Genomic DNA, 21,161 nt, shown 5'->3' on the forward strand with positions numbered 1-21,161 from the left:
CCACGGTTCTGGTAGAGTGTCAGCGGAAAGGAAACTGTCCCGTGTTAGGACGAGGGACCCGCCCCAGCCCCAGCCCTGCCCCCTCTTCCTCCTCCTCCACGTGGGTGGAGATTGGAGGGGAGCCTGAGAGAGAGAAGGGTACAGAGGGAGACAGAGAGACAGAGATGGGGGTGGGGGGTGGGAGAGGGAGATGGGGGGAGAGATAGAAGATAGAAGTAAGAGGGTAGAGACACAGGAGCCACAGAGACCCAGAAATGGAGGGAGAGAGAGAGGCCGAAGGAGGAGGGAAGGCCAGCCGCCGCTCCCCCACCGTGGGGTCTGTCCAGCAGCAGTTTTTGTCCCTTTATTTGTTGTTGCTTCTTCGCCCTTCCGCTGAGGCTGGTGAGGCTGCAGGGCCCTGTGTCCTCCCCCCTCCTGCCCTTGGGAGGGCAGGTCTTCTGGGCTCAGGCACCGCCCCCCCCACCCCTTGTCTACAATGAAGGGTGGCGTCAGCCCACCTTGCCTGTGCTTGAGGGGTGGAATCCACATACCCTGCCACTGCTGAGGGGGCAGGGGGCAGGGAGCAGGGGGGAAGGACAGAGGGCAGGGGTAGGGGGGAAGGGGCTGGGGCAGGGACAGGGAGCAGGGGGCAGGGGGCAGGGGAAGAGGGCAGGGGGCAAGGGGAGGTGGGAGGGGCTGGGGCAGGGACAGGGAGCAGGGGGCAGGGGGCAGGGGAAGAGGGCAGGGGGCAAGGGGAGGTGGGAGGGGCAGGGCAGGGACAGGGAGCAGAGGGCAGGGAAGAGGGCAGGGGGCAAGGGGAGGGGGTAGGGGCAGGGCAGGGGGCAGGAAGCAGGGGACAAGAGGAAGGGGAGGGGTGGGGGCAAGGGGCAGGGGACAGGGGCAGGGGGCAGAGGGCAGGGGGCAGAGGGCAGAGGCAGGGGTAAGGGGCAGGGGCTAGGAGCAGGGGCAGGAGGTAGGGGCAGGGGCAGAGGGCAGGGGGCTCTTCCACGGCCAAGGGCTCACCCCACCCGGGGGCTGCAAGGCCACCACTCTGGGGCAGCTGAGGGTCTGTACGAGCCCACGTGAGACCCCTCTCCTCCAGTCCTGTGTCGGGGACTGGGGTCTCCCTGGCCCCGGGGTGGCCTTGGTTTGCCCGGCCCTGAGGCCGCCGGCCCAGCCTCAGGGGCCGCAGGCCAGGCGGGGTCCAGGGTCCTTCCACAGCGGCCCCCGGCTCTTCCTCCATGCAGTGTCCCTAGGACACCCAGTCCTGGAGGCTCAACCTGTCACGCAGCCCCCCTTGCCCGGCCCCCCCAGCACGTGGTCCTGGGGTCCCCAGGGACGCCGGGGTCTGGAGGCGGCTGCCGGTTTCCTGGCCCGTGCTCTTGTGTCCGATGGTGACGAGCGGGAGCGGAAACGGCTGACACGGGTGGCTGGGCGCGTGGGTCTCACAGCCTGAGCGACAAGGCAGAGCCCGCCTGGCAGCTGGCGGGCCGCCCGGCTCCACTCGGCTCGGCGGCGAAGGGAAGACATTAAAGAGAACTGAAGCGGTGGAAAAAGAGCATCAAAGACGCGTCTGCAGGCGAGGGCGAGCAGAGGAAGCTTCGGTGCTGAGCGAAGGGCCACTCCCAGAGCCGGGGCGCGGGCCGCGGGGGCGGCGTGGCGGGCGGGAGCCCTGCCGGCCAGGCTGGGCACAGGGCCTGTGGCTCACCCGAAGCTGCCGGGTGGCTCAGGGGCTGGCCTGGGGGACAGCCCCCGTGGACACCCCTCGTGGACAGCTGTCCCCCGCACACCTGCCTCGTGGCCTCCCCTCAGATGGCAGGCGCTTGGCCTGGGGCTGGGGAGGCGGGTCAGGTCAGGTTAAGGACGGCCGGGTGCCCGGCAAGGCTCAGACCTGTGGGCACCTGCCTCGAGGCTCCGCGCTGGGGGGCACGATGCCCTGTGGGGCTCGGGGCTGGAGGGCCTGCCGGGAGGGGCGGTGTGGGGGGTGTGCTCTGTGTGGAAGATGTCGCCGGGCCCCCCGGGGGCCCCTGCACCCCAGCCACACTGGCTGTGATTCCACGGGCAGGAGCTTGGATGCGCATCTAGAGTGGGCCCCCGGAGAACCTAAGGGTGTGTGGTGCCCCTCCTTGCCCAGCGCCCTCTGTCCCCCCTCTGTCACTTCCTCTCTCCTCCCTCCTCGGCTCCTATCCCCCCTTCCCACTGATGTCCGCTGGGCGGTGGGCTGCGTGCATGGGCCCACTGGAGAGGTTGAGAGGGGCACTCAGACCCTGGGGGCACTGGGTTGGCAGGGGTGATATGGAGGCAGAGGGGGGCACAGAGACCATGAAGGCTGGGGAGGCGGGGGGCGGGGGAGACAGGGCCCAGGGGAGCCTCCCACCCCACCCTGGGGTGGGCAGGACCAGCAGGTGACTGGATCAGAGCCGGTGGAGGAGGCTGGGACAGGTGGGGGAGGGGGCAGGAGCCCCAGGGACTATTGGGGTGCCGTACCCCCAAGGGGAGCTCCCTACCACCTGTCGGCATGCTTTCCCCCAAACTCATGCTGTCTCCCCCAAACACAGTGTCCCCCTCACACACAGTGTCCTTGTCAGTATCCCCATCATAGTCTCCCCGACACACACAGTGTCCCCATCATACACACTGTCCCTGTCACACACACTGTCCCGGTCACACACAGTGTCCCCCTCACACACAGTGTGCCCTTCCCCCACCATCTTTCATTGGGGACAGGAGGGAAGGGGAAGGTCAGGGTCTTCATCTGTCCCCTTCTGGTGGCCCCTGCTAGCCGGCCCTCTCCTCCCTGCCGTGTCCTGGCTTCACCCCTTCAGGTTCGGGAGGTCCCAGCCAGGGTCGCCTGCTCCCTGCCCCCACCTCCGGACCCTCTCCAGTAGGCAGGCATCGGGGATGCTCCCCGACCCCCCGGGTCAGGGGTCTCCCGCGAAGAGCGTGTTGTGTGCGGTCCCTGGGAGATCGTGGGCTCTCTCGCCGGCCTCGTACTCTGGCCAGGCTCTCTCGAGGGCGACATTCTGCCCAAGGACCGGGCGCGTGGCGTGGTTAGTGTCCCACGGGGTCGCCCGTGGGACGGCCTGAGCGTCCTGCACTCGGAGGGAGAGCTGTGGGGGAGGCTGGCGTGTGGCCTGCCGGGCTGGGCCCCACGGGGCAGGACCCTGGCCGCATTCCCGCACGTGTGCGCGTCTGCAGCGGGCTCCTCACTGCGTTCTCTGCGGAGGCCTGTGGTCTGTGCGGGAGGCTGTCAGGGCTGCGCCTGCTGGGCGCTGTGTGCCCGTGTCCCTGTGTCCGACCTGCTCCGCGTCCACTGTTTGCTTCCGGCAGGACCAAGGGGAGAAGGCTCGGGAGGCCCCGGGCTGTTAGCGAGGGGGGTGCCCCCCTCCCCCCCCCAGGCGCTCTGGTCCCAGGCGGTCTGGTCCTGCGGGGTGCCCCCTCCCCCCCAGGTGGTCTGGAACTGCAGGGTGGCCCCTCCACCCCAGGTGGTCTGGTCCTGTGGGGTGCCCCCCTCCCTGCCCAGGGGCTCTGGTCCCAGGGGGTCTGGTCCTGCGGGGTGCCCCCCTCCCCCCCAGGTGGTCTGGTCCTGTGGTGTGTCCCCCCCTCCCCAGGAGGTCTGGTCCCCAGGTGGTCTGGTCCTGTGGGGTGCCCCCCCTCCCTGCCCAGGCGCTCTGGTCCCAGGGGGTCTGGTCCTGCGGGTGTCCCCCTCCCCCCCAGGCAGTTTGGTCCTGCAGGGTGCCCCCCTCCCCCCCAGGTGGTCTGGAACTGCAGGGTGGCCCCTCCACCCCAGGTGGTCTGGTCCTGTGGGGTGCCCCCCCTCCCTGCCCAGGCGCTCTGGTCCCAGGGGGTCTGGTCCTGCGGGTGTCCCCCTCCCCCCCAGGCAGTTTGGTCCTGCAGGGTGCCCCCCTCCCCCCCAGGTGGTCTGGTCCTGCGGTGTGCCCCCCCCTCCCCAGGAGGTCTGGTCCCCAGGTGGTCTGGTCCTGTGGGGTGCCCCCCCTCCCCCCCAGGCGGTCTGGTCCTGTGGGGTGCCCCCCTTCCCTGCCCAGGTGGTCTGGTCCTGCGGGGTGCCCCCCCTCTCCAGGAGGTCTGGTCCCCAGGTGGTCTGGTCCTGTGGGGTGCCCCCCCTCCCTGCCCAGGCGCTCTGGTCCCAGGGGGTCTGGTCCTGCGGGGTGTCCCCCTCCCCCTCAGGCGGTTTGGTCCTGCGGGGTGCCCCCTCCCCCCCAGGCGGTCTGGTCCTGCGGGGTGCCCCCCTCCCCCCCCAGGTGGCCTGGATCTGCAGGGTGGCCCCTCCCCCCCCAGGTGGTCTGGTCCTGTGGGGTGCCCCCCTCAACCCCCAGGTGGTCTGGATCTGTAGGGTGGCCCCTCCCCCCCCAGGTGGTCTAGATCTGCAGGGTGTCCCCTCCCGCCCCAGGTGGCCTGGATCTGCAGGGTGGCCCCTCCCCCCCAGGCGGTCTGGTCCTGTGGGGTGCCCCTCTCAACCCCCAGGTGGTCTGGATCTGTAGGGTGGCCCCTCCCCCCCAGGCGGTCTTGTCCTGCGGGGTGCCCCCCTCCCCCCCCAGGTGGTCTGGATCTGTAGGGTGGCCCCTCGCCCCCCAGGTGGTCTGGATCTGCAGGGTGGCCCCTCCCCCGCCAGGTGGTCTGGATCTGCAGGGTGGCCCCTCCGCCCCAGGTGGTCTGGTCCTGTGGGGTGCCCCCCTCCCTGCCCAGGGGCTCTGGTCCCAGGTGGTCTGGTCCTGCGGGGTGCCCCCCTCCCCCCCCAGGTGGTCTGGATCTGCAGGGTGGCCCCTCCCCCCCAGGCGGTCTGGTCCTGCGGGGTGCCCCCCTCCCCCCCCAGGTGGCCTGGATCTGCAGGGTGGCCCCTCCCCCCCAGGTGGTCTGGTCCTGTGGGGTGCCCCCCTCAACCCCCAGGTGGTCTGGATCTGTAGGGTGGCCCCTCCCCCCCCAGGTGGTCTAGATCTGCAGGGTGTCCCCTCCCCCCCAGGTGGTTGGATCTGCAGGGTGTCCCCTCCCCCGCCAGGTGGTCTGGATCTGCAGGGTGGCCCCTCCCCCCCAGGTGGTCTGGATCTGCAGGGGGGCCCCTCCCCCCCAGGTGGTCTGGTCCTGTGGGGTGCCCCCCTCCCCCCCCAGGTGGCCTGGATCTGCAGGGTGGCCCCTCCGCCCCAGGTGGTCTGGTCCTGTGGGGTGCCCCCCTCCCTGCCCAGGGGCTCTGGTCCCAGGGGGTCTGGTCCTGCGGGGTGCCCCCCTCCCTGCCCAGGGGCTCTGGTCCCAGGGGGTCTGGTCCTGCGGGGTGCCCCCCTCCCTGCCCAGGGGCTCTGGTCCCAGGGGGTCTGGTCCTGCGGGGTGCCCCCCTCCCCCCCAGGCGGTCTGGTCCTGTGGAGTGCCCCCTCCCTGCAAGGAGAGGAGTCCTGGTTTCCAAGGTGCCCAGCGGTGGTGACGGTGACGCCAGGGTGTGCAGGCGGGCTGGCGGATGGGCGGGTGGGGGGGGCCGGAACAGGAGCCAGCGCGATGGAAAGTGGGGGAGAGGGGATCCCCCTGCGCTTTCCCGAGCCAGCAGCCGAGTCACAGGGAGGTTTCCATTTATGGTAAAACACAGGAAGAAGGATCATCCCGAAACCGCCTCTGAGGGAGGCTGGGGTGATGTCACCCAGCCTGGACGCAGGCGGTGGTGGCCCTGGGAGGCAGCAGCAGATTCACAGCGATTTCTGAGGTTGGAACAGGAAATGGTTAATAGTGTTTGCAAATAAAAACTTTCTGTTCTATCCTGTTTTTGAAGCATTTCCCAGAAGTTAAAAAAGAACACCTAATTTATCTGCCCATTTTAAGAACCAAATTTTAAAAATGTGAACAAAATACTACACCACTTACTGTGCACAAGAATGGAGTTGGGTGTTTGTGAGGGTAGGAGGGTCACAGGAGATTTCCAGGTCCCCTCACTTTCTAAACTTTCTAGAATGCTGTTCGTTGTTTAAATGTGGACTTTTATCTTAAATTTCCGAACGCGCTTGTGTGTATGTGTGCGTACGTGCTCCCGTGTGTGTGTGTGTGTGCTGTGTGTTCACAAGCGTGTGTGAGACACGTGTCACGTGAACGCGTCCCTGACCTCTGATGGTGGACGCCACTCGGGCTCCTTGCTGGCCACCGGCATGGGACCTGGGAGGGGCCCTGTCCCGCCCTGCACGCACCTGCTCATTTTGATGGAGAAACGAAACCTAACTGTCTGCTGGTTTGAGGAAATCGCACTGTCAAACCAACTGTTTGCCAGTTATTTATTTTTTTCTTTTGCAAAATCACCACATGGCCGATTGGTTATGGCAGACACACTCACGGCAAATATGTCTGTGGCCAATGTGCCAGCCACACATGCACAGCCTCATGGGTCCCCAGGCCCTTGGCCTGTCCCTTCTTTGTCCAGGGTGGTCTCTGCTCCTTGCAGGGCAAGCCCCCATCCCACCGAGGCTTGGAGGACGTGACTGGCCCCCGCCTGGCAGCAGCCGGGGGGACGCCAGGGCAAGGAACTTGGGGGCACCGGGAAGAGCCTGGAGGAGCAGATGCCGCTGCCTGCCTGCCGCCCAGGATGCCCGCCCCGCCCGCCTGCTGGGGGCTGGGGGCTGCGCGCGCAGCGTGTCCCTGGAGGTGTACAACTTCTGCTGGTGTTTGGAGGAGGGCAGGGGTGAACCCAGCATGATTATTGCCCCTCGATTTTCTCTCCTGGCCTGTCTGTCTCTGAACTTTTCTCCCTCCAGGCACACGAGGTGGGGTCCTGGCGACAGAGCAAAGCAGCCAGCCAGCCAGCTGGCCTCCAGCTTAGACTCCTTTGCTGTGCTGTCCTGCCCCAAAGCTGGTACTTCTCTGGTCCAGCCTCGCAGTGAGTGGCTTTGGGGGAACCTGCCCAGGCCACGCCCAGGCCAAGAGGGGGACAGATGCTCTGAGCTCTGAGACCCACTCCCTCGGGGCTGCCCAGGGGTGAGGCCCTGCCTTCCAGCCACCTTCTCAGAAAGCCGAACTGAAGATGAGTGCCAGGCAGGCAAGAGAGAGTCCGTCGGGGAGAGGAGAGCGCCGTCTCTGTCAGGTGGGTGCAGTAGCCTTGAAGTGGTGCCCGGTCACCCCTGGACTCTCCCATTCTGGAGCCCTCCGAGCCTTGGGGGTGGGGCCGGTCACAGAATGGTGGGCGCAGGTCAGAGGACGGGGCAGGCGCAGAGGGAGTTGCTATCAAGCCTCCTAGAGCCTGTCCTCGGAGGGACCTGCATCCACGCGGGCGACGGCCGGCCGGGTTCAGGGTACGGCACACCCCTCCGGAGTCGGCCATGTGCACACTCAGTCTCCTCCATCATCCCTCTGCTAAAGAAGGGGGGGATGTTTATGGCCAACTGGCTTGTTAGTTGGCCGTGAGTAGCTTTTGCAGAGGGCTCGGTTCGTGGGTTTGGGAGGAGAGATAACCAGGCACGTGGAATGAGGCTGGTTTCCCTGGGGTTGGCCACCCAGGCCTTTTCAGCAGACGTCTAGGAAAGGTTGAACGAAGTTTCTTAACCAAAAAGATTATTTTTGGGTTGTAGTGGTCAGTCATGATACCAAGACTCTTCCCTAAGCTCAGAGGCAGGTTGTGGTCTCTGGAGGGGAGGAAACTGTGGGGTCGGCCACGCAGACGAGGCTGTGGTATGGCCCGGGGCAGAGCACGGTGCAGAAGTAGTCAGGGCCGCTGGGCTCAATCAGGTCACATACAGAGGAAAATCTCTGTGGGGACCCCCCGCCCCGGACCGGGGCTACAGCCATCCCCTCGGACCCCTGCACGGCGTGTGACCAGGACCACACGTGCCCACCTACACACGATGGCCATAGGTGCAGCCCCAGCATATCAGGTAAAATTGCTGAGATTACCTGTGTGACAACCAAGAAAACCCAGAAAACAGTGCCCTAAGCTAACAGCGGCATCTGGGCGTGAACTTCTCTCTTGGGCAATAATTCCAGAGGTGGGCAGCCCTGAAGTGATGTGGTGACTCCAACTGTCATCAAGGACCAGATGGTGACCATGGTCACCTCATGGTCTAAGAGGGCTGCAGGAGTGCCGGTCATCATCTCTGCATCGATAAACAGATGCCGAGGACAGTGGGATGGGGAATAGGCCTTCCCCAGCCAGCTGGTCCTGTATTATGGAGCCTTCCTGGAAGTGTGTCCCAATAGCTTCCTCTCCTGTCCCAGGATTCCCCTTTGCTGCAAGACAGACGGCTATCACATCGCTGAGAGATCGAAGAAGAAGTTTCAGAAATGCAAAACATGATGGGAACATCAAGTCACGTGCCAGGATTAGCTGCAGACTGGGCGAGCAGAGAATTCGTCAGCCGTCGAGAAGGGGAAAGGATTGCTCTGAGTGCAGGTCAGCGAGACACAGAGTCCGGGGCCCCACAGGGGATGGGGCTCTGCCCTCTGAAGGCGTTGGCTGGCTTCACACCCTGGAGCTCCAGGGCCTTCCACAAAGCAACAGGACCAGAGCGCAACATCCAAACTCCTGGAGGGGTGGGAAGGGAGATTGGAAACAGCGCACCCGCGGGGGAGAGCAGGGACCTGGGGACAGGCTGGCGGTCAGAGCGGAGGAGGCCCAGGCTGCCGGGAAGGCCCACGGAGCACGCTGGCCCCGGGGGTGGAGGCAGTGGTCCTGAAAGCTGAAGACGGATGTCCGACTTTCATCTGGGGGACGTGCGCGTGAACAGCGGCTTGCACAGGTTGGGGCAGAGGCCCAGACGCACGCGCACAGTATGTGTCCTGCAGGGTTCCTTTTGCAGAAAGCTCAAAGCGGCAAAAAGAAACATCTCAGGTGGCGGAGCTCCAAGGGGTCCCCCCGCCCCGTAAAGCCTCTGCAGGGGAGGGGCGCGCAGAGAGTTTTGGGGGTGCCGCGCGAGATCTTTATAACAACTTGTGAAGCATTGTTTTAGCCATTTTTTTAGGTACACGCTTTACATTTCTAGCCAATAAAAAGTTTGAAAAAAAACCATGGGAAAATTTACAATGATACACGTTCTGTAAAGTTCCTCACAGCCTTGTTTCTGATGGCAAAGAATGAGCACGGGCGGGGGCGGGGCACGCAGACTTGGGCTCGGCTGCGGACTGGAAAGATGTCAGATATTTACAGACGGACGAGTACGGACCGCCGGCCGCGGTATGTCGTGGAGTGAAGAGGCCACGCTGTACGATAACATGTTTAGTATGAGTTCCTGTTCATGAAAAATAGATACGAAAATTTACACAGGCACGTGTGTGAAAAACGTATGGATGTCAGCACCACAAGGATGATCCCGTACGATTTGATCGTATTGCAGTTTTCCCTTTTTATTAATCTGTCCGTTTCTCGTTTTTTCTGAAATGAAAACGTATTGCTTGCGTAATAAAAAATGTTCAAGGGGATAAGGAAAAAGGCCTGTTTCTCATTCCTCAGAGACAAACCCGGTTGCCATGGAGACTGGATGGCTGTCAGGGCAGCGATTGGCTGGTGAGGGTGCAGGATGTGGGATCCCAGGGCTTCCTTGGAGCCCGAGCTGGTGCAGCCAGCAGACTGCACTGCGGAGCCCGGCGCCAGCATGGACGGGGTGGACGTGTGGGCCAGCACCTTGGCCCAGCTGATGGCCAAGAGGAAACCCCAGGACACCTGGGAGCTGCTGCCTGAGGAGAACCTGGCCTCCGGGCACATGGAGAGTGGCGGTTTTCAGTACCGGCTAAGGGGGCTTTCCAGGTGCGCTGAGGGTGGGGGCTTCCTGTGGGGTGCTGGGGGGCGAGGGGCAGGAGCTGTTGAAGCACCGCCCTTGGTCGGCCCTGAGTCCAGGGCCCAGGCCGGCTGCGGCGGGCACCCTGGGGGCAGGGAAGAGGGGCACGCATCCAGCCCGCTCTTGGCTCCAACAGGTAGGTGGGCCCGGAGCGCGTCCTCCCTTCTGGGAAGTGGGGGTGCTGGGGGACAGCCTGTCCTGTCCTTCCCAGTGCTGGCAAGCTGGGCAGTGCTGGCCACCCCTGTCGGGGCCCCGCGGACTCGGGGTGGGGGGCAGATGCTGGTGGGGTGACGCGGCCACCCACGCGTGGGAGGCTTACTTGGCCACTGCAGCATCTCCCGGTTTCCATGGCAGCACTGATGGCCTAATGGGGGATGGGCGGGTGATGGTGGTCACACCCTGCCCTGCAGAGGGGCCTGAGACAGGGAAGCTGAGTCATGACTGTGACCGAAGGGGCCACAGGCCGAGGTGGGGCTTTGTCTGGCCAGGGCCAGGTTGGGAACCCTAGTGTTGTGAGGGTCACTGCATGAACCCCACTTCTTGTCATCATGATGACAGCAGTGGGGATGGGCCAGGCCTGCAGGGATGGGGTTCAGGAGGGGAGGGGGCCTCACAGGTCCCCAGGGGGACTCCGTGGGAAGCCACACTCTGACACGGCGTCTGAAAGCCCCGGGAGCAGGTGTCTGGTGCCTGTCGTCTCTCCCAGGTGTTGGGAGAAACACGGCACTGTCCCACAGACAAGCGAACTGCCTGAAACGGGTGGTTGAGGGTCATAAACACTATTTAGCTGGTTTTCAGCTTTCGTGCAGGCACACCAGCGAGTGGCGGGGTCACACAGCACAGCCCTACATTCTGCAACATAGCAGCCACTGGCCACACGTGGCCCTTGGCGTGCATGTTGATTCCACTGAAATGAAGTTGGAAGTGCGGCTCCCAGGGCACTGGCCGTTTGGGTGCTCCCTGGCCACCTGTGGCCGTGTGCTGCTGGCCGGCCGATGCCCACGGAGCCCGTCCTCACCAGTGACCGCACTGTCTGGGGAATGCCCGCGTGTGGTCACTCGTCCAGGACCTGAGGGTCTGGGAGAGGGGGCCCCTGCCTGGCCCCGGGGCGTGCAGCCACAGAGACCCCAGACCAGCACCTTCCTCAGCCCCAGACAGCCGGTGCACGGCTCTCTTGCTCACGTGTTTAGAGCCAGATCGGGCCCGTCGAAGAGGCTCTCTCACTGTCCTGCTGGGAGCCCCCAGCCCCTCCCGGCTCTCCCGACATCCCTCCCTGCCCCGACTTTACTTCCCTGTCACCTCCTCTCCTCTCGGGTGGGGCTCTTCCCTCCAGGGCTTCCCCATGTTTCTGTGCACAGCTGAGCCATAGCAGATGCTCCCCCACTCCCCCCACAGGTACCCACAGGGTGCTCCCCCCACCAGGTGTCCATAAGGATGCTCCACCCACCAGGTACCCACAGGGGTGCTCACCCCCCACCAGGTACCCACAGAGGTGCTCCCCCCCCGCCCCACCAGGTATCTACAGGGATGCTCCCTCCCACCAGGTGTCCACAGGGGTGCTCACCCCCCACCAGGTATCCACAGGGATGCTCCCCCACCAGGTACCCACAGGGGTGCTCCCCCCCCGCCCCACCAGGTATCTACAGGGATGCTCCCTCCCACCAGGTACCCACAGGGGTGCTCACCCCCCACCAGGTACCCACAGGGGTGCTCACCCCCCACCAGGTACCCACAGGGGTGCTCACCCCCCACCAGGTACCCACAGGGGTGCTCAGCCCCCACCAGGTACCCACAGGGGTGCTCAGCCCCCACCAGGTACCCACAGGGGTGCTCCCCCAGCCCCCCACCAGGTACCCACAGCGATGCTCCCCCCCACCAGGTACTCACAGGGTGCTTGGCTCCTGGTGACATTTCCTCAGGGCTGTTAAGCCTGGGTCTTGAGTCCCAAAACAAAAGCAGCAGGACGCAGCAGGCAGTGCAGTGACCCCTCACGGGTGTCGGGCCGGGCTTCGTCCCTGAGCGGGCTTTCCCGCCAGACTGGTGGAAAAGAATTTGCCCTTTGGCTTTTCAGACTGCGGGCTGCAGGTCAGGGGTGTGTACCCGCCCGCTGTCCCTTCCCAGAGGGGGCGCGGGCGCTCGGCCCTGCCCGCCGCTCACGGCCCCTCTGTCCTCCTCAGGCTGCAGTGTGGCCGCTGCCAGTGGGGCTGGTCCTCGGCGCACGTGCACATCCTCTTCCACGTGTGGTTCCACCCGGCCAGCTGCCTGGGGCTGGTGAAGATGCGCCTCTGGGGCCAGCGCTGCCGGCTGTGCCCGCCGGGCTCCCAGGGGGCCTGCCAGGTGAGTCTCCTGAACGTGCGGCTCTTCCTCAACAAGCTGGTTCTGTTCATCCTGCAGAAGTGCTACGGGGAGGGTCTCAGCGCGGACCAGTGCCCCGAGATCTGCTTCGGCGAGCGCTGCGAGGCCTGCGACCTGGGGGTCTGCTTCTTCCAGAAGCCCCCAGACCCGGCCTGGGGGCCCGAGGTCCAGAGCCCCGGCTCCATTAAGGGCAGGTACACCTTGTACGGGGGTGACGGCGTGGCCTCGGCCGCTGCCGGCAAGCAGCTGCTCAGCCTTGGCAGCGGGCCCGTGGTCGACCGCTCCCGGGGCTACACCCCCAACTCTATCAGCATCCCCCTGTCCGTGTCCGACTTCATCAGGAACCCCGTGTCCGAGAGCAGCAACTTCTTCGAGCGCGACGACGACATAGTCACCGTTCCTTTCTCCCTTGTGGATGCGGGCAGGGACAGGGGGCCCGGCGCCGATGCCAGGGGCGGTGTCGGCCCCAGGGGGGGCCCCCTCCCGGCGGCTGACCCCCGCGGGCCGCTCGTCGTTGGTAGGGGCTCCATCTACTTGCCTGCCAAACCCACGGCCCCGCCCAAGGGCAAAGGGCTCCCGGTGAACTTCAAGAGCCCCATCTTCCACGGCCGAGGCCTCCTCATCAACAGCATCAGGCCCTTCCAGCTCAAAGGCTTCATCTTCAAGGGCCGGGGCTCCATCCCCAGCCCCACCGACACCGACCCGGGCGACCGGGGCCCTGCGGGGAGCAGCCGGTTGCCAGTGTCCTACATCGTCGGCCTCACGGATGACGGAGAGGGCTCCGTCACCTTCCCCTCGTCTTTGGCCAACATCGTCATAGAGGAGGACTCCTTCCCCATCGTCAACGGCTCCGTCACCTTCCCCTTCGTCTTTACTGACGAAGGCACAGGCAAGGGTGCTTCTGCCGACGTCACCCGAGGCAAAGAGGAGGGGGGCGGCGGCCAGGGCCCCGCCGTCGCTGGCCGGGAGCCCCCGCGGGGGCCGCACGCCCGCAGACCCGTCACCATCAGCGAGGGCTCTGTCACCATCCCCTTCTCGGTCTTCAACATCATAAAGCGTGTGGGCCCCAGCTCTACCGCCGGCAGCTCCCCGAGGGGTGGCCTGGCCCCCCGCGGCCAGTCCCAGAAGAGGAGGCGGCCGCGGGCCAGGCTGGGCAGGTCCTGCCCCGAGCCCGGCTGGGAGGAGGACTTGTGCCCCGAGGACGGCTGCTGCAGGCCCTGCTTCGACCCCTACGAAGAAGTGTGGATCTGGGTGTCCATGACCGTCTGCATCCTGTGGATTATGTACCTGTACAAGTTCAGCCCCTGACGGCCAGGGTGAGGCCGACGCCCCCCGTCGGGTCCCCGCCGCGCCCCTCCGGCAGGGCCGCCCAGGCCGCAGAGCAACGGGACCCCCGCCCCTGTCCGCACCCCCGGGCCCCCTGCCCCCCTCCCTGCCCTCCCTGAGCTGAGTCCTCTGACAGCTGGTCCTTACCCTCCCCTCCCCTTCCCACTTCTGTGTGTGTTCTGTCTCTTGATGTGAGTCGTGGCTTCGTGGATGTCCACGCCGTGATTGTCGGCCAAGCTGCCCACGCGTGCTCCAGGCACTTGTCTGTGTGAGTGTTACAATCCAGTAAAATAAAAGTCAAACGGAAAAAAACCCACAGTGCTCTTGGGCTGAGTGGAAGCCAGCACCCGGAAGGTTTGGACGTGGGCGGGTGTGGTGGGCACCTCCCTGCAGGGACCCGGTCGTGCCCAGCACTTGTTCCCCTGATGGCTTCTGGACTCCCGGCCGGGTGTGCTGGGCCGGGACGCTCTGTCCTTTGAGCACGGGGACGCGGGCCATGCACGAGCCGCGTTCCTGTGTGGACCCCTGGACCCTCCTGGAGCAGATCACTTGCCACACCCCCGCCACTCTGGGAAAAGGTAAAAGCCCCCTTGAGCCGTGGTGAACTCCCTGCCCCCCGACCTGCCCCAGGACCCCGTGCGTGACAGCACTGCTGTGGTGGGAGAAGGGCCATCCACGCCAGAAATCAGAACCCTCCCGTCAGCCACACTCTGGATTTCCATCTTCAGAGGCCGCAGGGCCCACTTCTAAGGGGCAGGGGTATTGGGCTGTGCAGTTCCCAGCCAGGTGGAGGCATGACATTGGGCATGACCATATCAGGCCCCCATGCCCTCCTTCTCCAGGCGGGGCCCCAGGGAGGTGGGGAGTTGTCTGCAGGGACCCCGAGGTCTGAGATTTGGGAAGCGGGGGGTCAGATGAGAGGGTCTGGGGAAGCCTTGCCTTGTGGTGGGGGGGGGGGGGAAGCTGAGTGTATGGAAACCTTCGTCCAGGGCTCTGCCCAGTTGCCCTCTGGCCTGACCTGGATCCTACAGGTGCATGTTGGGGGAGGCACGGGGACGGGGGTGCTCCTGCACCGACTACGTTGTTGGCTGGGAGAGAAGAGGTGCAGGTGAGGCTTCAAATACCAGCAAACCCAGAAGGTTCCGCCCTGCCCTGAAGGCCAAGCCTGTGTGGGACACAGGGTCTGCAGACCTCAGACAGCCTGAACAGGAGCCCTCACCTGACGCCACTGGGACCCGGGGCAGACCTAAACACAGACCCTCCAAGTCCCGTCTACACTGGGTGAGAGCCTCACTAGGAGGGCAGGACCCACACCAGGTGAGAGCCCTCTGTCCTGGGGCAGCTGCCACCCCCCCCCCCCCGCCCCTCCCACCCCCCTCCCCCCTCCCCCTCCCCCTCCCCGCCTCCAGCGACCCATCTACACTGGGTGTGGACACCTACCCGGGAGTCTGTTAGGGAGGTCCGACATGGGTAGGTTCCCTGTCCTGTCCTCACACATGGGTCCTCGCCCAGCTCACTGGCTTCCCTGGAAATGACTGGGGGGTGGCAGTGCCCACCGTGGGATCTGCCGCTGGACCCTCTCCAGGGAGGGACACTCTGCCCACAGTCGCGGGGGTCCCAGGGCAGGACCAGCGTCCCTTTGGGATGGGCGCTGGAGACCCTCCTGCCCCACGAGGGTGGGGGTGGGGAACCCTGCCAGGGGCTGGCCAGAGGGGCCTGTCCTTCCCAGAGGACCCCCTGGGGAGCACCTCCCTCAGCTCAGGGACCCTGCTCACCAGGGCTGCCCTGGGGAGGAGCTTAATATCTGAAACCGGGGTCTCTTCTGATTGATTGAGGGATGGAAGCCAGTCCGGCCCCACCCCACTGGGGGAGCCCTGGTGAGAGTCAGGAGGTAAGGGTCCACCTGGTCCCTCTGCCGGTTGGCCGCGTTGGGCCCTTTCCATTCCCGCTCCCTCCTCCAGCTCCCGGCCCCTTCTCCAGCCCCTGACACCCTAAACCGGCCCTGGCCCCTTGCCCCCAGCCCTACCCCCCCGCAGTCCCTCCCTCTTCTTCAGACGCCTGCCCCTCTTCCAGCCCCTCCCCTCCCCTCCCCTCGCCCCAGCCCCGCCCCTTCTCCGGCCCCGCCTCCAGCGCCTGGCCGCCCGCGCTGTCCTGAGGCGCCCCCGTGTGGCCGCTGGCGGGACACGCAGCCCAGCGATGGCGCGACTGATGGCAGCTGTTTAAATATTTCTGTTTAATCAGACGGTTTGTTAAAACCCAGCAAACTCCATCCGTCATCGACATCATTAACATTAGTCTTTATGAATAGCTAAATTTCATTAAATCATTAATAATTAACTCATTAAGAATTAAGTTTCATTAATAAGACCGATAGCAAATGCGGAGAGCAAATGCACTCGCTCTGTGACAGATCCCCATCCGGGCATCCGCATCCGGGCACACCAGCTCCTTTGAGCGCCTGTTTACCTTCGTAATCACGGGAGACTGCAGGCTCACAGACACCGGCTAAAATGCCAAGGCGTGCCTGGGACTCAAATCTAGGACAGCCTACACCTGAGTCTGCACCTGAGCCCACACCTGACCCACACCTGGGCCCACACCTGGGCCCACATTGAGTCTGCACCTGAGCTCACACCTGAGCCCACACTGAGTCTGCACCTGAGCCGGCACCTGAGTCTGCACTTGAGCTCACACCTGACCCGCACCTGGGCCCACACCTGGGCCCACATTGAGTCTGCACCTGAGCCCACACTGAGTCTGCACCTGAGCTCACACCTGACCCACACCTGACCCACACCTGAGCACACACTGAGTCTGCACCTGAGCTCACACCTGACCCACACCTGAGCACACACTGAGTCTGCACCTGAGTTCATGCCTGACTCACACCTGGGCCCATACCTGAGCCTGTTCCTGACCCTGTACTTGAGTCTGCACCTGATTCCACACCTGTCTCTTGTACAGCCTGAATGACCAGTTTGGGCCTAATTCAGTATGATGTGGCAATAACTATTTTTGGGAACTCAGTCAATAATAGAGACACCGAATGTCTAAAACATCTCGAAGAGAACCAAAGGCAGACACATTTTAAATGCAAGTACTGTTAGTTCAGCCAGAGCCGGGGGGGGGGGGGGTCTCAAAGTGTGAACAATTTCCTGATTTTTGGTAAATGTTCTAGTGAAGGAATGAGTCACACTTCCTGCGTGCCAGGGACTGAGCACAGCGATGTGAGCTTCTCAAGCTGGGGGAAGAAGGAAGGGCCCTGTGTGTGCGGAGGGGGGCTTCAAGGAGACCTCCTGCAGGGCAGGGGGTGACAGGGCTGCACCAGACGGACCCTGATTAGTTCATGCCCTGCGCTGGGACGCAGGCGGTGGATGGGCACTTTCCCAGGCCCTCTCCCGGAGGGCAGCCACAGTGCACCGTCAGTCCCAGCACATCCCTGCCACGGCTGGCCTCCTGCAGGTACCAGGTGCCCTTGCCCGAGGCCCTGGCAGGTGGCTGCGATCCCACTCTGCAAACTCTATCAGCTGGAATCCTGACTTTGAACTGTCCCATCTGAAATGCTTTTCTATCATCTTTCCTCTGAGTTGAAAAGTCAGGAAAATTTGTTGATTTTGATCAGAAGACACATCTATCCTATAGTCCAGCCCTTCTCATCAGCAAATGTAGTCTGGCATTGTTTTCCAGAAAATTCTGGAAGGTTCTACCATTGTAATCACAAAGGGGCTGGGTGAGTGTGGGGTCAGAGCCAGGGCGGATCTTAGGTCCTCCTTCAAGCACCAGGGAAGGGGTGGGCCTGCCTCCAGGAAGAGCTTGTCCCCAGGCGCCCACAAGAACGCACACTTACCCACTTGTGACCTGAACCTCCCCCTCCGTTTTTATTAGGAAAGTGATAGGAAACCTTCTAACTCCCAGAAACGCAGGGCTCAGGAGCTGCTTCTTCTCCCTGCTTCCTGGTGGCACCGGGGCTGCAGTGTTATTTTCCTTAGATCACGGCAAAGTGGGACTTTCTGTGGTGTGTAAAAGTCAAAATAATTCCATATGTGACACGATGTGTGTGACAAACAGCTGATCCCTCCCTGGCGGCCCCGTGATCCCCCTCCCCCTCCCCTCTGCTGCAGCTGTTACTTCTCTGCCTGCCCGGGATTTTTGACTTTTCCAGCGACGGCCGCCCTGGGCTCCTGGCCACCTCTGGGCTCCCCTGAGGGTCGGGGAGGCACTGGACGCTGACCGTGGGCCTCAGAGCAAAATGGCTGCGAGTCCTTTCCTCCAACGTTGACTCTGAGCTTCCTGGAGCCCCAGGCCTCTCTCCTCCTCCGCCGCCTGGGCGTTACCCCCTGCTGCCCACGGGAAGCTTGCCGTTTCCACTAATTTTCAGCTAGGTTTTGACAGGGGCCTGGTCCCGCCAAGCACAGCCTTAGCGTAACCAAGAGAAGCTCTCTGGTTTTCCTTCGGTGAGCGGCGTTAGAACAGAGCTCTTTAAGAAAGAAGGGCCACCCTCAGCGGACACTGCGCACCTAGCCGCAGCCGCCACGACCCGGACCCTCTTCCTGACCCCATTTCGGAGCCTCCGGCGGGTGCCGGGCCCGTCACCGCCTCTGTGACCCGACGCAGGGGTAGTGGCATCTCCGTGTGGCCTCGGTTTGCATCTCCTTCATGACTCATGGTGGCAGACATCCGTGGTAAGTGTGCCTCACACACTCGACAATGATGTGTTTTCGGCAATTGTTGGGTGCAAGGTTCTGTAAACGCGCATTGTGTCCGTGCTTCTAAGTCCTTACCTGTTGCTGAAGCGTCCGAGCCCCGCCCTTCAGTTCTGCCCGGTTTCCTGTTATATTTTGAAACTCGGGTATCAGGTTCGCCAGGATTTAGGATTTTTATGTCCCTGGCGGCTGATTCCTTTGTCACCACACGGCACCCCTCGTTTCCCCTGGGATGCCTCGTGGTCCGACGTGGGCACCGCAGCTCTCTGACGCTGGCCGGCCGGGCGCACCCCTGTCCCGGAGACATGCGGCCTGGGTCCCTGTGTCCCGGAGACATGCGGCCTGGGTCCCCATGCTTGAAGTGGAGTTGGGTCCTGGCGTGCGTCTCGTCTGATGACCTCTGTCTTTGTTTCTGTCTTTGTGTTGTGTGCACTTTTCCATACAGTTGGCTCGAAATCCCCCTTTCTTGTTTGTTTTTTTAACCGTCTTATCTTGGCATTTGTTTTGTATCTGTTCTGCTTTTTCTTCCTCGGTTCCTCCACTCCTACCTTTTTTCAGAATTTTTTTGGTACTTCGTTTTCTAAAATGTTTATTTATTTATTCATTTCGAGAGAGAGGGAGAGAGAGAGCGAGACAGAATGTGTGCCAGTGAGCGGGAGAGGGGCAGAGAGAGGGAGAGAGAATCCGAAGCCGGCTCCAGGCTCGAGCCGTCAGCTCAGAGCCTGGCTCAGGCCTCGATCTCGTGACCCGGGGATCATGACCTGAGCTGAAAGCAAGAGTCAGACGCTCCACCGACGGAGCCACCCAGGCGCCCCTAGTATTTCACCTTAATTTACTTCCTCTGCTGGCCTCTTAGTCATGCCTCTTCGTGCTCTGGTTTTAGTAGTCCTTCTGGGGATCACGACTGGGCCCGTGGCGTGCCACAGGCTGTCGGCCCCTCAGCGGGTGTGAGATCCCAGCGGGAGCACGGAACCTACACTCTTCTGGCCACCGTGCTCCCTTCCGCACACACTCGAACCGTAATCCCCTACTTTCTGCCTCAAGAGTGTGCGCCACAGGTCAGGCTCCTTGGGAGGCTGTGGCTGGCTGGGAGTTGTGGGCACAGACCTGTCACCGCAGACAGGAGCTGAGAATGGCGAGGGGGCCGCCGTGGATGGGTGCTCAGCCACTGCCCGGGCACTGCCCCCGGGCGCCGGCGGCCTCTTCAGGCCGTTCCCTTCCTTCTTCCCTCTCTCCCCTCTCCCTCCTCCTCTCCCTCTCTTCTCTTCCTCCCTCCCTACCTCCCCTCCCCTCTCCCCCTCTCCCTCCCTCCCCTCTCCCCTTTCCCCCTCTCCCCACTCCCCCTCTTCCTCCCCCTCCCCTCTCCCTCTCTTGTCCCCTCTCCCTGCCCTTTCCCTCCCCTCTCCTCTCCCTCCTCCTCTCCTCTCCCTCCTCCTCTCCCTCTCTTCTCCTCCTCCCTCCCTACCTCCCCTCCCCTCTCCCCCCTCCCCTCTCCCTCCCCTCTCCTCCTTCCTCTCCTCTCCTCTCCTCTCCCTCCCCTCCCCTCTCCTCTCCCTCCTCCTCTCCCTCTCCTCTCCTCCTCCCTCTTCTCTCCCTCTCTCCTCTCTCCCCCTCTCCCTCCCTTCTCTTCCTTCCTCTCTTCTCCCTCCTCCTCTTCCTCTCCTCTCCTCCTCCCTCCTCTCTCCCTCCCCTCCCCTTCCCCTCTCCCTCCCCTCTCCTCTCCCTCCTCCTCTCCCTCTCCTCTCCTCCTCCCTCCTCTCTCTCTCTCTCCTTCCCTCTCCCTCTCCTCTCCTCTTCCCTCCCCTCCCCTCCCCTCCTCTCTCCCCCTCTTTTCTTGCTCATTTGCCTCTTTCCTGCTCCTGAGTCACCAGCGTATTTTCATTTCAGACACTGAGCTCTTTCCCAAGACCCTGTCCTCCTGGCCAGGAGGGGGAGGGCGGCATCTGGGGGATGCCCTTAACTTGTTCCTTTCTCTGGCTCCAGTGGGAGCACTGCACTTTCCTGGTCTCCACTCTGCTCTGTTGTTGCCCGTGTTGTGTGAGAGGTCACTCCATGACGTTACATGACGGCCGGCCTGCAGGGTAGGTACGAGGCCAGTGAGGAAGAAGTGATCTCCTTGGGAGGGGGTGTTGCCCCACGGATAAGGGCCTGGCCCCACACCCCTTGGGCCCGTTCTGAGTCCTTTTGTCTGTGGCCCTTCCTCCAGGACAAGTTTCTTATTCCTAAGGCCTGGCCTTCTCGGGTATCCCCAGACTGTGACCCCCAGGAGACCCCCGTTTGGACAGGGCAGGGACACGGTGGCTTGCCCTGCACACAGGGCAGGCCGCCTCGGACAGGGATGCGGGGGCCCCAGGCTCTGGGCCTGGGCCGTGGGGTCAGGTGCGTCTTCCTGCGGGTCCTGCTTCCCCAGGCCCCACCCCCTAGGGCGGGGGAGGCCGCTGGGCGGAAGGCCGGCCCAGGTGGCCCGTGGCCTACAGTCAGCTTCTGCCTGCCACCCAGCACCTGCAAGCAACCGCCCTGTGTTTGCCTGATTTTCTACCTGTTTGCGGTGGGAGGGTGTTTGCGGTCACTCGCCACAGCCAGAGGGGAGGTTCCGAGCATCCTAGCAGCTCAAGGGCACGGGTCGCCTGAGTGCCGGAAGGGAGAGCCAACAGCGGGCGTGGGGAGTGAGAGCCCAGTGCCACACCACCCCCCACGACAGAGCTCACCAGGGACAGGAACGCAGACACCCTCAGTGTGCTCCCTCCATGGGCCGTGGCTGTGGCTTGGGGGGACCTGGGTCAGCCCGGCTGCCTTTTCCAGCGACGCCCGGCCTTCTTGGGCAAAAATTCTGAGTGTGGGTCTCAGAGCCGCGGCGGCAGGCAGCAAGGCCTGGGTGATGGCAGAAACCCCGTGGAGGCGGGGACACGCGTCCCGGGGGGGCGGGCGCAGGGCAGGGCGTCGGGGCAGGGCTGTGGGCCGTGCGGAACGCTGGTGGGTTCGAACGGGCTCATCCTCCATGAACAGACCCTCGGAGATGTGGAACCGCACCGGAGCAGGTGAAGAA

At 63.7% G+C, this 21,161-nt stretch overlaps 1 protein-coding gene across 1 annotated transcript; it reads left to right on the forward strand.

Annotated features, from left to right (window-relative positions):
• The first annotated feature begins 9,548 nt into the window (after positions 1-9,548).
• RTP5 (receptor transporter protein 5 (putative)) lies at positions 9,549-13,394 on the forward strand. The gene is made up of 2 exons (XM_042948721.1): positions 9,549-9,700; positions 11,909-13,394. The coding sequence occupies exons 1-2, from the start codon at positions 9,549-9,551 to the stop codon at positions 13,392-13,394; spliced, it is 1,638 nt and encodes a 545-aa protein (XP_042804655.1).
• Positions 13,395-21,161: the final 7,767 nt, after the last annotated feature.

Source organism: Panthera leo, chromosome C1 (genome assembly GCF_018350215.1).
Source record: "Panthera leo isolate Ple1 chromosome C1, P.leo_Ple1_pat1.1, whole genome shotgun sequence".
NCBI classification, from domain to species: Eukaryota; Metazoa; Chordata; class Mammalia; order Carnivora; family Felidae; genus Panthera; species Panthera leo.